The sequence below is a fragment of the Scomber japonicus genome, chromosome 16, assembly GCF_027409825.1.
Source record: "Scomber japonicus isolate fScoJap1 chromosome 16, fScoJap1.pri, whole genome shotgun sequence".
Lineage (NCBI taxonomy): Eukaryota > Metazoa > Chordata > Actinopteri > Scombriformes > Scombridae > Scomber > Scomber japonicus.
The window spans coordinates 10,837,628-10,851,612 of NC_070593.1; the positions used below are offsets into that span (position 1 = coordinate 10,837,628).

At 38.7% G+C, this 13,985-nt stretch overlaps 1 protein-coding gene across 1 annotated transcript in view; it reads right to left on the bottom strand.

Annotated features, from left to right (window-relative positions):
• The window catches only part of fndc3ba (fibronectin type III domain containing 3Ba), a 104,191-nt gene that overhangs the window by 23,359 nt on the left and 66,847 nt on the right, over positions 1 to 13,985 (bottom strand). The window contains exons 9-22 of the mRNA XM_053335054.1: positions 12,533 to 12,684; positions 12,341 to 12,400; positions 12,038 to 12,176; positions 11,464 to 11,517; positions 11,002 to 11,126; positions 9,928 to 10,102; positions 8,846 to 8,932; positions 7,495 to 7,630; positions 6,489 to 6,560; positions 4,539 to 4,657; positions 4,200 to 4,305; positions 3,350 to 3,522; positions 2,180 to 2,293; positions 1,556 to 1,705 (exon numbers count right to left, since the gene is read on the bottom strand). Of these exons, the coding sequence (XP_053191029.1) occupies positions 1,556 to 1,705; positions 2,180 to 2,293; positions 3,350 to 3,522; positions 4,200 to 4,305; positions 4,539 to 4,657; positions 6,489 to 6,560; positions 7,495 to 7,630; positions 8,846 to 8,932; positions 9,928 to 10,102; positions 11,002 to 11,126; positions 11,464 to 11,517; positions 12,038 to 12,176; positions 12,341 to 12,400; positions 12,533 to 12,684 (1,662 nt within the window). The remainder of the gene's footprint in view (positions 1 to 1,555; positions 1,706 to 2,179; positions 2,294 to 3,349; positions 3,523 to 4,199; positions 4,306 to 4,538; positions 4,658 to 6,488; positions 6,561 to 7,494; positions 7,631 to 8,845; positions 8,933 to 9,927; positions 10,103 to 11,001; positions 11,127 to 11,463; positions 11,518 to 12,037; positions 12,177 to 12,340; positions 12,401 to 12,532; positions 12,685 to 13,985) is intronic.

The following is a 13,985-nucleotide window of genomic DNA, read 5'->3' on the forward strand; positions in this document are numbered from 1 at the left end:
TAACAGACTAAGAGCAAGAGAAAGTCAAATAGAGTAGGAAATAAGACATCGGGAATGGAATAAAAGATGAAAACCAGCAGTGGGAGATGAATTTAAATCAGTAAGTATTATTTGTGAAAGAACATTAGTTTATTATCATGCTGTGTAAAAACACATTTGTATTCCCCTCAAGTATCCTCTATTAAACACCATTCAATTGCTTATGATTTGTAGTAGCCTACTTAAGTGCCTCACACAAACTCAGTGAGGCAGAACCTCGATCAAAATATGTTAAAAAAAAATGTACCACCAAAAAACCAAACAAACATCTGCTACATTTTAAAACCTTGATTTTTTTTTAAACAGTTGTTTAAATTGTTCAATGTGCACTTTGTAGCGACTTAATGTACCAGACAAGATAAAGCAGCAATACTTAGAAAAACATGAGGAGTACTTACTTTTTATTAGAAAATTTGCCTCATCCACTTTCTGGATAGTCCAACATTATTAACATGAGTGCACAACAAGGAGAAGAGGGCAGGATTTGCAGACTACAGTGCACACTTACAGAAAAGTCTTCTGTTTGCTTTAAAGAAAAATACAGGATCTCTAGACTTGGTGCTTTATCTCAGCAATAAACTATCGACATACTTTGAGGGTCTGAAAATTATACTCCAGTCATATTTCTGATTTATCTTCGGCCATCAAATATATTTTGGCAAGACTTGAAAACATAAAGAAATGTGAGCAACTTGTGATTTACATTATCCTGTGTTACTGTCTGGCTATTTAAAGTGCTCTCATAAAACAAGTGTATGTCAAGCTGTGCAGATTTAAAACACTGCTACAGTAGATGAACCAGTACAATTTCATTTTCAGGTGCAGGACATATGGAGTCACAGAGAGTTCAACCAAGGCGAAGCATCTTGTGTGATCTTTTTCTTGTGGCTCTCTTATGAGGGACATTTGTCCTGGGACCACACGTGGACTAAGATGTGCATGCTATGACACACATAAACACAAAAAAGACAAATCATGTGCACACACTCAAGCATTGATTAGGATATTAGGATGACCTTGTGCTGCCCTACAAACTTTATAAATGAGCCCATAAAGAGGAAAGCCATAAAACAGGCTTTTATTGGATTCATAGCTTCAGAGTGTACATCAGAAAAGAGAACAAGAGAAGGGGACAGAGAGATAGAGAAAGTGAGTGTGTTAGACAAATACAGAGAGAGAGAGAACTTATTTATGCACCAGATTAATAGCCGGAGCACAAAAGTAAGTAGTGTGTGTAATTTTCACTGCTCTCTGTGTGTTTGTGTTCTTGCTTATGATGCTATGATTGGCTGCAATTTGTATGTCGTGCTATTCTTTATGCCTTTTTTCTACCTTTGTGTTTCTGCACATCTGTGTTCAGGTATTTTTATGTGACTTTTTTCTTTCTTGCAGCATGTGTGTGTTGGCATGAGTAAGTATTCATGATGTCCATGTCCAAAACCAGATTTGAATATTTGCATTTTCTTGTCAATGTGCCTGTGTGCTTAGTCTAGTGCAGGTGTGTGTGTTACAGTACCTGTAGCCTGCAGCAGTAATCTGTGGCAGGCGTCAGGTCTGATAGTTCACACTGTGTAGCGGATCCACAGTAGATGAGCTCCATAGGTTCGTCTTCCCTCGCCCACTCCAAACGATACTCAGAGATGTCTGTACCTGAACCCTCAGGACTCTGCAGCACACACAAATACACACTCAACTGAGAGAAATCAATGGGAACATGGAGGTAAAAACAAATCCTGCCATGAATGGATTGCAAATTCAATAAAACCTGAGGGACAGTCTTTCAAATAAAAACTATAAAAAGGAGCATGCCATGTTAAAGCAAGCCAACTGGACATGAGGGATAGACTAAAAAGGTGCTGTATACAAATGATGATACAACACCAGAGGCTTCATATCATTTTCAATACATCATCCAGGCAAGCTAGATTGCTATGAACAACCCAGTCTCCTTGGTCTACTTGTCAACAACAGCTCAAGCAAACCAATTGAAAATGGCAATTTTGTACATCACTAGAAACATAGAAAAGGAGAGGTTCAATTTCTTTTGACAGCTCTGAAGAACACTTGAACAAAATGTGGTCTCTCTGTCTCTTGTCCGCTTTGCTCATAGAAATTGTTTTTACATCTTTGTGTTTCTCACCTCCCAGTTAAGTGTTACGCAGGTGTTATTGGTAAGAGTTATGAGTGGTGCCCCGCATTGGCCAGGAGGACCTGCTGCAGTCGTAACCTCTGTTGGCTCTGAGTACACTCCAAACTATAAGAAACAAAGAGACAACACACACAAAGACAAACAATGAGAGGTGTGATTGACCTTAAAAAAAAAAAAGGTTGCTGTGCCTTAGTATGCGTATAAGGGCTGTTTTTATATGTCATGTACACATATGCACTTTTCGTTGTGTTTTCAAGTGTGTGTGTGTGCTTTGTTTGTACCAGCTTTTGATTATTAAGTCTGAGTGCTAGTTCTCTCTTGAGTGTCTGGATGATCAAACCAATCAGATGTTAGCTTCAGACTGGAACATTTCTCTGTCCAAACATAGCCATTATTAGTCTGTCTGGGACACTCTGACCTAACAGCCCCTCTGTTTCTCTGTAGTGTGTGCAGCTATGATAAAAAACATTTTCATTTGGATTTAGTGTTTTTATTCATATTTTGGTCCAATTAAAAGGTTCCACAGTTTATGCACAGTATATTTCATGGTCATGAGAGCCATTAAAGCTATCCTTACCTTTGTTACATTTTTACAAATTTTTTTGTTTAGGTTAAAATGATATTAATAACATAATGGCACTTTAAAATGTTGGGACCCACCAGGCACAGAAACAAAACATTATTCCATTCTCATAATATTCTGAGAAAACTCTGACCAATCATATCATTCGGTCTGAATGATATGACTCCAGCCGCTCCACGGGGGGAAAAAAAATTATATCAGAACATTTTATTGTAGTGCTCGTTCGTGGAGGGGGAGTGCGGGGGTGGGACATATGAGGGAGGAGGAGTTGTTGCTGTTCAAGTTTTTTCAAAGTGCTGTATGAAATGCAAGAAAGGTAAGAGTCGCTTTAATTAGATAATTTTATGCTAGTCAAGCAGAAAATAAGAATTATTTTTATAGATTTTGTAAGGCTGACTCGTTGAAGGGCATGATTCATATGTAAGGGTTTCATCTGACAAGTGATTTTTTCCCCCCAGAGACCATAAAATTTACTAATTTCATTGGTGTTGCCTGGTGAATTACCAGTTGGTAAGTTTTCTTTTTTTTTTATTGTGTTGCCGATCACATGTTGTGGTGTTGCCAAGTGTTTTTCTCACCCCAGCCTCGTTGGCAGCCCGCAGTCGGAAGCTGTACGTGGCACCAGGTAACAGACTGCTAACAGTGCATTGCAGCTCCGACCCATGATACACCTCTGCTGGCTTGGTGTCCCCCTCGCTCATCTCCAGACTGAACACACACTCCTCACACACTCCCTCAGAGATAGGGGAGTCTGTGGAGACAAAGATAAAGGCACCATTTACAATCAAGCTGTGATCCAATGACATGTATTGAAAATCATCTGGGATGGAAAGACACATCAAATATAAAGATGTATGTTTTATACAAAGACTTCTGGAGGTTTCAGATGGCTATATAAATGATTTCCGCTCAGTTCATCAGGTACATATCTCTTTCATTTGAGAGGCATTCTTTCTTCCACCAGCTGCTTCACTTTGGTTGCAGTGTGTTTAAAGTAATAAATGAAGGAGACACTAGGGAAAACCCTCCAATACATTATGTGTGACCTTCAGCTCGAGCCAGTAATTGTAGCAGTGCTGCCTGAATGTAAACTGATTAGAGCTGTGGCCAGCTGTATTAAACTGGTTAAAACAAGAACTTCATCATCGTTCCAGGCTGGGAAACTATGCCTGCCAACAGATAACAGTACTATTCTGCAATAATGGGTGGACATTAGGAGAGTTAAGTCAGGCTGAGGCTAGGTTAGGCATTTAATGGGCTAAATTAGAGCTCAATCAGGTTGAAACATGGTTGACTACGGTTACATTAGAGTTGGCCAGGGAAACTTATTAAGCAGCCAGAGGGTGATTTAGCCACCTTACATTAACAAAAAATCAAATATAATAGTGAATAAAACTCAACACAGTGTACGTGTATGTCTGCACTCACCCCACTCTAACTGCACTTCCTTGTGTTTGGCTTTACCCACAATCCTTGGTTGCTGGCAGGGCCCTGGTGGGACGCTTAATGTACGGACTGGAACACTAACAGTGCACTAACAGGAGGAGAGATAAATGCAAGAAATCAAAACAAATGAAATCTGCTAGAAATGTTAATTATGATACATTGGTGATTATGTGTGTGTAGACTGTACATTTTCCCACAGTTTTCCACATGAGCAACACTAATGTGTCACTGCTGCCCCCCCTCCTTACTCAAGAACTGTTTGTTCAAAATTTTGCAGTTTTTGTGCGTTTGCGTGTGTGTATGTGTGTTTGTATGTCTTACCTGGCTGTGTCCTCCCGTGGTGATGCTACACACACGTAGGCGGTAGATGGTCCCAGGGGTCAGGCGCTCACAAACACATTCTGTTGCTGGACCACTGTACGCTACCTCCCACTGGCTCGCTGCACACACACACACACACACACACAAAAAGCCCAAAACACAATTACACAACTGATCATATACACCAGCCAACAAATCAGCATAAGCGCACACACACATGATCTCCAGCTGTTTTGTATGTATTTTGCAGTCGACCAAATGATTTCCCTTGAAACAGAATCCCATTGGCCTAAATAATACATTTACAATGCTGTTTTTGTTCTATCAATGGATTATATAGGACTGTGAAATCCATTATTCCACCTATGAAGCACCACTCATGTTATGCAAATGTATGTCCTGTTCACAGAAAGGAAACAATGTTATCAGAAGAGGCATGTATTTTGATTATGTAATGCAACTGTAATGTAACTTACGTATGATAACTTACTGGTAAAACATAAAGTGAAGTTCAAGTAAACTTCCTAATGCTATACATCAAAGAAACTCTGTGGAATGGAACTCATTTTTTTAAGTTAACCCAAACATCTGTTTCAGAGCAGTAAAACTCTCAGAAACCACACTTGTACTATGATGAATCACAGCTAAATCAATTAGATGAATCCAATACAGCGCCTGGTAGTACAGCTTGACAGAGGTGAGAAGGTGAAAAGAGCAGTGACAGAATTAAGAGTCTCTGCTGTGCCTAAAATACCATAATGTCTTTCTTCAGCATCGGCTAATGAATACAAAACGGAACCTTTGCTCACGAGACGAGACGAGACACGATATTGGGTACATGAGATCGAGACGAGACGAGATTTTAACTATATTTTTAAGAAAACTTCAATGAGGAAATATGACTGTTCTTTTATTTGAAATTCACAAAATGGAAATAATGCAGGTGCATTTTGAAATGTTTTAACTAATCATCTTGTAATGAATCACTTTAGTTCTACTTTCTAAATATATAATTATCATATGTAGTAGGCAGCACTGTAAAAGGTTTCCTCATATACACATTTTATAGATGGATCGTTTTGGTATTTATAGAAATAACAACCATAAATACAAAAGTTAGATACAATCACAAATACCAAAAAGTAAATTATAAAGAGTAGAAACAATTCTAATATATAAATATAAATTAAATAAAGAATCCAATTATCACAAATTATGCTCCTGCTCCTCTCCTCATCTCATACTTCTGTGAGATTTTCTCAGCAGGTAGAAGCTGCAGCTGGTTAATGATCCACACGTGACATTATAAAAAAAAAAGACCTGACGCGCAAATGAGCGATAAAAAAACATATTTTTTTTGTTTTGTTTTTTGGTGCGCCCCTTAATTATAGCTTCGCAAGACAAAATTCACTTCGACGAGAAATATCGTAAAGTTTTAGTCTGTGGCACGAGATCTCGTCACACCCCTAGTACCAACCATGACAAAAACCCTTTCACAAACAATGACTAAAGAAGAACATGAGCTTTTGCTATTCTATTCTTCTGCTCTTTGATATTCAACACTAGTCTCCAATAAACAACAAACTCCTTTGTGTTTGATGTTATTGAATGAGTACAGACTCAATGAAATTACACCTTTTATCATTTCCCTTCTATATGGACTGAAAGGTAGAAGAGAACATTTGGTTTCCTGGGGTGCAGATCTTAGGGAATCCAAACAACACTGCTTTTTTAAAATTGCGGTTAACAAGGACTGAATTGTGGCTGATGTCCTTCTCGGTAGAGTAAGTGAGGGAAATGGATGCATAGACAGAATAAGGGCAGGGGGAGAAAGGACGGACAGCACATTTTGAGCTTCATTTTATAAAATGATAGACCTTGAACAAGCATTCAACTGAGATGAAAATGTGGCATAGAAAGGTAGAAAAAATAGATACATATAAGTCGTACCTTCAGAGCATCCCTCTGAGATCTCTAGCAGATATGTAAGAGCCTCTGAGCCCCCGTTATCCTGTGGAGGATCTGTTGGAGGAATGAATGGACAGATTTTACTTTGGGTAAACATCACATATATGCTGCAGAAGAACTCAGAAGTCTAAACGTAGAAACATTTCATTTATCCATATTGTTATTGTGTCAAGAAAATATGTCAAATGAATAATTTTCTCTTATGCATCTGTATGTTATCAGAAACTTGTCATTTGGCCTGCCAGGGAATCTAGTAGACTGTTTGCTTTCGAGCAGAACTGGTAATTTCCCAAAAGCACCAGTATAACAATGGTGCCAAATAATTCATTAGCACCCTTGGGACTGGCTGCCAACGGCCAAAAACCAAAAAAAGAAGAAAAAAAGAAAGAGCACCCAGTAGTTACACATGAGGTATTACAGTTTCTCTCTTTAAAATGTTCAAGTTGAAGCTAACGTGTTTATGACTATCAGAATCTGGCCAATGATCGGAATGCTGACTGAGAGACATACAATAAAATCTGTGTCATGTTTACACCATTTGAGAAAGAACAGACTGTTCTAACTCCTGCAGTATGAGCTTAGAACAGATGGATGACGGCAGACATGATGGCTTTTTATGGCAGCTACCTGTGCTGCTACCTCAACATGATGCACTCTGATACTAAAGGGTTTTCATTTCCTGTTTGTTTGTGTATCTCCTAGCAGGTTACAAAATTGTTGTAATTTGGTGAATAAGGCCCATTGAGGGTCAGGTGTTGAGCTGTTTCTGAAAATTATTAAACATCTTCATCATTCTGAAAGTATTACACGTATTTGAATAAAAAAATGGCAAGGTTTGACTGATGGATCCCAATATAGTGCTTTTTTTTTAAAGACTGTTTTAGATGTAACAGATGTGCACATTTCCACTTAAATCTTGTGTGTTTATACAGTATTATCAAGTGTGTGTGTGCATATTACATTTGAACATGCATTTGTGTCTAGTTACCCCATGTGACAGTAAATCCGTAGGGCGTTGATGCGGTGACACAAGGTGTAGATGGAGGGCCTGGTTTGTCTGGATTGGTGGTACACACCAACACTTCACTGGGATTGCTCTTCCCCTCCATGTTCGATGCAATCAGCTGGATAGAGAGGGAAATGGACAGAATGGGGGATTAATGGAATGGAGTGTAAGATGAAGGAAAGAAAAGTGGAAAGGGAGAAACAGGAAAGGAAGACGGTGACAGAAGATGAGGATACACAGAAAGGATGGTAGGAGGGAGAGGAATGGTGGATAGAACGGAGTGTGATAAGATGAGAGAAGGGAACGTACAGAGAAATCTATCAAGTTGTAAAGAAACACTACTGATTAATAGAACCTATTACTCTCCGCTCTTTCACCTGTGATGTTCATAGCTTTTAAGCCTAGACTTCTTTTCAGTTTATTCCCTCCATTACCCCATCATATGGATAATCAATTTAATTTGCCCACAGATGTTCATGCCGAAGGAACATCACAAAGAGCACAGAAGTGTCTCTTTGGACATGTACACGTGTTGTAAGAGTATATGTAAGGTATTGTTTGTGATGACTGCACCATAATAAACTGTTGATAACAGACCCACACATATACACGTGCACATTTACACTTACAAAAGATCTCCTCTCGGTACATTTTGTTTTTGCAATGTCCATTACGTATAAACAGCTATCACAGCTTTTAGTAGAGTTGTCCGGTGTTTTCGTCCTGCTAAATGGCTGGTTAATTGCCATTTTCACTGTTAGTTCAATTTCAGCCAATTCTCTGGTGGTTAGGTTAGGTAAGGTTTATTTTTCTGATCATTTACACAAAAAAAAATCACAATAATTTCCATGAATAATTTCTGAACACGTTCATGCAAATGGATGTTGTATTACTGCTGAAAGAAATGTTCATATACTTGTAAACAGTTTTTTGTTCAATACATAGATGTAGGTATTTTAAATGCTTAGTAGGGTCTTTTTTCAAATAAATAATTTTAGTTTTTACCATCCAATGTGGCAAAGGCGCTTAAAATGCTAATTATGTCAAACTCTGTAAATTCACAACACACTCAAACACACATACATCTTTAAAGGAATAGTTTGACATTATGGTAATTACACTTATTTGCTTTCTTGCGGAGAGTAAGATGAGAAGACTGATACCACTCTCATTATTCTAATGTACATCAATCTTCTCATCTAGCTAACTCTAAAAGGAAAAGGAAAACAAAAGCTTGAGAAAACATAGCAATATAAAGACCACTTATCTTATTAGAGGAGGAACACCTATGTGGTTAAACAAACACAAAACAGCATTCACATCCATCACTTACCCTGAATTTATACTGTGTACTCCTCTTCAGGCCTTGTACAGTACAGGTCAAGTTTTCTCCAGTGTACTTTGGATGAAAGTCGGTTCCCTGTGAGAGATATGCTGTCAGTATGTTTTTCTTTCAGCATGTACTGTCATCATTGTACATTTTTGAGCATATGGATGCAATAAATACTGACGTTTGTGTAGTATTTGTGTGTGTGTGTGTGGGAGTGAAAAAGTGTGTGGGAGCATCTGGTGCATTTTCCTTATTGTATACTGCATATGCTCAATCATTAGCATATGGTGTGTGTTTCTGTACTATGGGATTTACTGCTCTGTGCTTCTATTTTCCAAAACCAGTTTGCATTCCATTATACAATTCATTTTTAATATTTGCTCATAATGCTTTTTGTTGGGGTTTTTTTTTCTTAAATAAACTATTTTCTGGTGGAGGATTTTCATTTTCATTTTTCTCTTCTTGTGGGATACTAGTAGAGATACAGCTATTAGTTTTTTATGTCATCCAATATGTGTCTAATTTTTGAAGATATATATTCAGCATTCTACGTATATTTGATCCTTGTTCTTCATTCAATATATAACCGTGTCCATGCAACATTGTTTTATATAAGTTAGGTTAATAATTGACCTAAGTTGTGAGTCTGTATTTGACATCTATCCCTAAGTTAGAGAAAATAAGTTATTTAGAAACCTTAAGAAACTAATATAATGACAATAAATGATAATAAAATATTCTTAAACTGTAAAATATCATACCTCCATTATATATCTTTGTCACAAGTGTTGAGGGATGGAATGAGGGATCATCACAAAATAATTTGTATTTATAAAATTATCTGCCGATATATTGATATCAGAGTTTTTTTCTTTACTTCCTAATATTGGTATCTGCCCCACAAATCAAGTATCTGTGGGGCTCTAGATACTAGAGAATGATAGCAGCAGAGTATAACATAATACAGCTGTGATATAATCCATACACACAAAAAAACTAAACCAATTTTTTATATTTACTATAATGGATTACAGTACTCAGCACTTGCTACTATGAGTGCAGATTTGTGAGTTTGCAGTACTCACGCTGTTGTCCTCCTGGATCTCAAGTGTGTATTTGAGCTGCTCCTCGCTTGAACTGCCCTCAGGACGTCCCCACTCCAGAGTCACCCAGGACACCCCTGCCCTGACCAGCCGCGGTGCCAGAGGGAGAGCAGGCAGGGTGCCCATGGTGTAAAACACCACCTCTGTGCTGAAGCCACTGCACCAAACACATTGTTCACATTGTTATGTTTCTATTCAAAAGATGTATTGGCTTGTTGGATCATTACTTTTGAGGGATGAGGGAGAGCAGTGCAAGGGGGAAGGTAGGCTGTGCTGTATGAATTACAAATTCAACAGAGATAGAGGAGAAATCTCGAATGAGCACGGATGCCAGTGTCCTTTCCTTATTCACGAGATACACGCACATACAGACACACACATCAGACGTCAGATGGAAAAGACAAGATGGGGGGCTTTGTAAATGTGTGATTTGCAGGAGAGAAATAATTTGAACACATAACACACAGCAGAGGTCTGAGAGGTTATAACACTTTTTCCATGTAGCGAATATGTTTGGTCACATGTGTGTCCACGGCTTCAAAGGGAATCAAGCTGAAGGATGCATTAAGGCTGCTTTGAGTCTAGGCGGCGAGCTAATATCGCCCCCCTCGCTCTCGCTCCCCTCTATCACCTCCTGTCACCCAAATGACTGCAGGCTAGATGGTCCCCACCATAATGATAAAAAGGGGATGAGTGGAAAGGGGAAATGGAGAGAAAATAACAAAAGAGGAAGAGGACTAATGTCACATGCAGAATAACAGACACAGATAGGCTGGTGCATGTTTCTGTGTCTATCATCATAGTGTTGTATGAATTTATATAGACTTTAACATCAAAATACATTATGCTATCATACATGCATGTCCATGGTTATTAAAAAGCTGTTTTGACATCTCACATCATATTAAGGGTGGTCATGTATTTTAATACATCTGTGCTCCTACAGAATACAATCAATGACCAAGAAAGCGCTATGCCTTCTGAATACATAAATTCATTTTTCATTTGTCTTTGTGTAACATATGTTCTTGTGTAATCATTAACAGGCAACAGTACCTTGTGCCTATTTCGTTGTGTGCAGCCACTCTGAAGGTGTAGCCACAGGCGGGGAACAATCGTGTCAGCTTACAGTGTCTCAGGTTCCCAAAGAAACATTCTCTGAAAACACTGTTCTTCTTTCCCTGTGGAGGAGAAGAAGAGGAGAGGAAGATGGATGGAGAGAGAGAGAAAAAAAAGGAAGACAAGATGAGATCCAGGGGATGTGATTAATCCCAACAAAAGGTTAAAGGAAGGAGTAATACAGATGAAGCATAATTAGCATGACAGAGTGAAAAAGTATTAATGGGCGAAGGAGAGCAGGGACAGACATTGATTAGGAAGGCATCATTCACAAGTATATTACATCTTTTCTGAGGAGTTGAATGTTAACACCTGTTTAATGACATCTGTGACAGGTGTAAGTGATTTTTTGAAATAAAGGCAGACGATGGATCAAGTATAAGAGAAAGAGAGACTTACCTCATCCCACTCGAGCAGGTAGTTTGTGATTTTGGATCCGTTTTCCAGTGGGGGCTGTGGTGGTGGAAATGGCCCAAGTAGGAAAGACAAGAGAGAGGCGAAGAGATTAGCCAAGGATAAAAAACTGACACTGAGACAGACAAAATACCTGCTGTGCTTTTATTATTGGCCTCATATCCTGTCTGGGTGACTGATGCCACTCTTTATCAGTGACAGTGTGATTGGATGAATTACTTGTGAAGAAAAGGTCAGAGAGGATGGAGGGACGCACCCTGAAAAATGTGCCTGCATTAGGTGCTGTGGGCCTGATAAAGTCAAGCTACAAGATAAACCAGATGAAGCAAAACATACTGTTTACTTTCATCAAATGATAAAGGGGTTTTTGCCAGGTATATCAGTAAATGAACAAAGTTTGGTAGATACACAGGATTAGACATAAAGAATTCCATGTATGGTTTTGACTCATGTTAGACATAAAAATATTAAATCACTGTGATGTTTATTAAGATGCTATATGAGCAGTCTTTGAAATGAAGAGGAGGATCTGTGGATGTTAAGATGTCTGTGCCCGTACCTTCCACTGTACGGTGAGGGAACTCTTGTTGCGGTGGGAGAGTTTCGGGGGTAGTGGGACATCAGGGACGCTGTTGGGTGTTTTGAACGAGCTGGCCTCTGAACACGAGCCTCGAACCGAGTTGTACATTGCAAGCACCCTGAAAACAAAGAAAAGACACCAAACATTTAAGAACACGAAAGGTTCTTGTGTAGGCAACATTCAGATGATTCTTAGTCTGAGAATACTTTGAAGACACTACATATATAAAATAAAATAACATCACCTAACACCCAAAAGGACAAGTTGGAAAAAAGTCCTTACCGTACGTAGTATTCTGTTACTGGCCTTAGGTCTTTCAGATGAAACTCCAGTTCTTCGCCACTGTAACACACACACACACACACACACACACACACACACACACAAAAACAACAACATTAGTGTACTTAACGTACTGTATTTGAGGTGTATTTGCAGTTGATAATGTATTTTGTCGTGGATTGTATTTCATACCTGTATACAAGGCGGTACTTTCCGTCACGTCCCTTATCTGAGAGAGACACCTCATAGGAGCAGGACACAGGCATCCCGTTACTATGCCTGTTCACCAGGCCTGCCGGGGGGACCCAGGACAATCGTGCAGCCCGCGCCTGCACATTGGACACCTGTAAGAAGAACACAAATATAATATTCTGTATATGTTTTATACACCCACACAACGAAACCAAGTGCACATTTTTTCACAGGACAATTCATTTAATATAGTTTTATTTGTAAGTAATTCTATTCCATACAAGGCTATAGTAGTTCCACCTGCATGAATAGGTAAAATCGCTCTATGGAGGTGTGTATTTTACTACAATTTTGAATACGGATGAGTATCACGGTAACACAATGTGTAATTTAAACTATTTCTCCATATTGTAGTCCACATTCCTACTCTTCCCAGCTCATGCACATTCTTCCCAGAAACAACAAGAAAATCAAAAGAAGAAACACAAGAAAGAAGCCTGTGTGTTTGTGTGTTTGGGTGTTTGTGTGTTTGCGTGTGTGTGTGTATGCATATGTCTGCAAGTGTGTGCATGTTTATGGGAGTTTTAGTTGCAGCACATGGTGGGCGAGCCAATTTAGTGTGATTTAGCACAGTCTGCTGCCATTCCAGACTCCACATCCACTGAACAGGCGATGAATGTGCCTTGAGGGCATTTCTAACCACAACCATGCCTAGACAGTTTATGAGGAAGCGAGACAGACGGAAAGGAAAAGACAGAGAGACAGACATGTCATTTTATTGAGAATTTTGATCGTAAAGATTAACTTTTATGAGATCACATCACTGTGTCCACATGCCTTTATCTTTGATGTAATTTATTCACAGATAACTCTACTTTCTTACATTCAGTCTATCAATCACTTGACTTAAACAGTACAGTATTTCCACTGTGACTTTGTGATTCATCCATGGAAGATAAGACTAGATATATATGCAAACAAAGGGCAAATGGTCGAAGACAAATTGGGAAAGATAGAGAAAGGCTTTGAGGACAAGACACATGCATACAAAACAGAAAAGAAAATAGCACAAAGAACTAAGAAATGAAGGGATAAAGAAGATAAAAACCGAGATGAAGAATGAAAGCCACCATTTAAAGGTCTGCGCTTCTTTTGACCTATGACCCTGAGAGACAGTCTGTCCATCATCTAATAATGATTATGCTGGCTGTTACCACTGAAAGAGAATCAGTGAGAACATACTGTATATCCACCATCAGTGGATGAGAGACTTAATGACTGATTTGACCATTCACTCCATCTCTTACATCCTCACATATCCATACAATAACTGAATTTATGTCTATTCACACCATTTATCCAATTGCAATGTGATTTAAACAGCATAGGTGTAAGGGCATACACCAGCATTATGACAGAAAAATATGTTTTAAGGTTGAAAACTGGCTCAAAA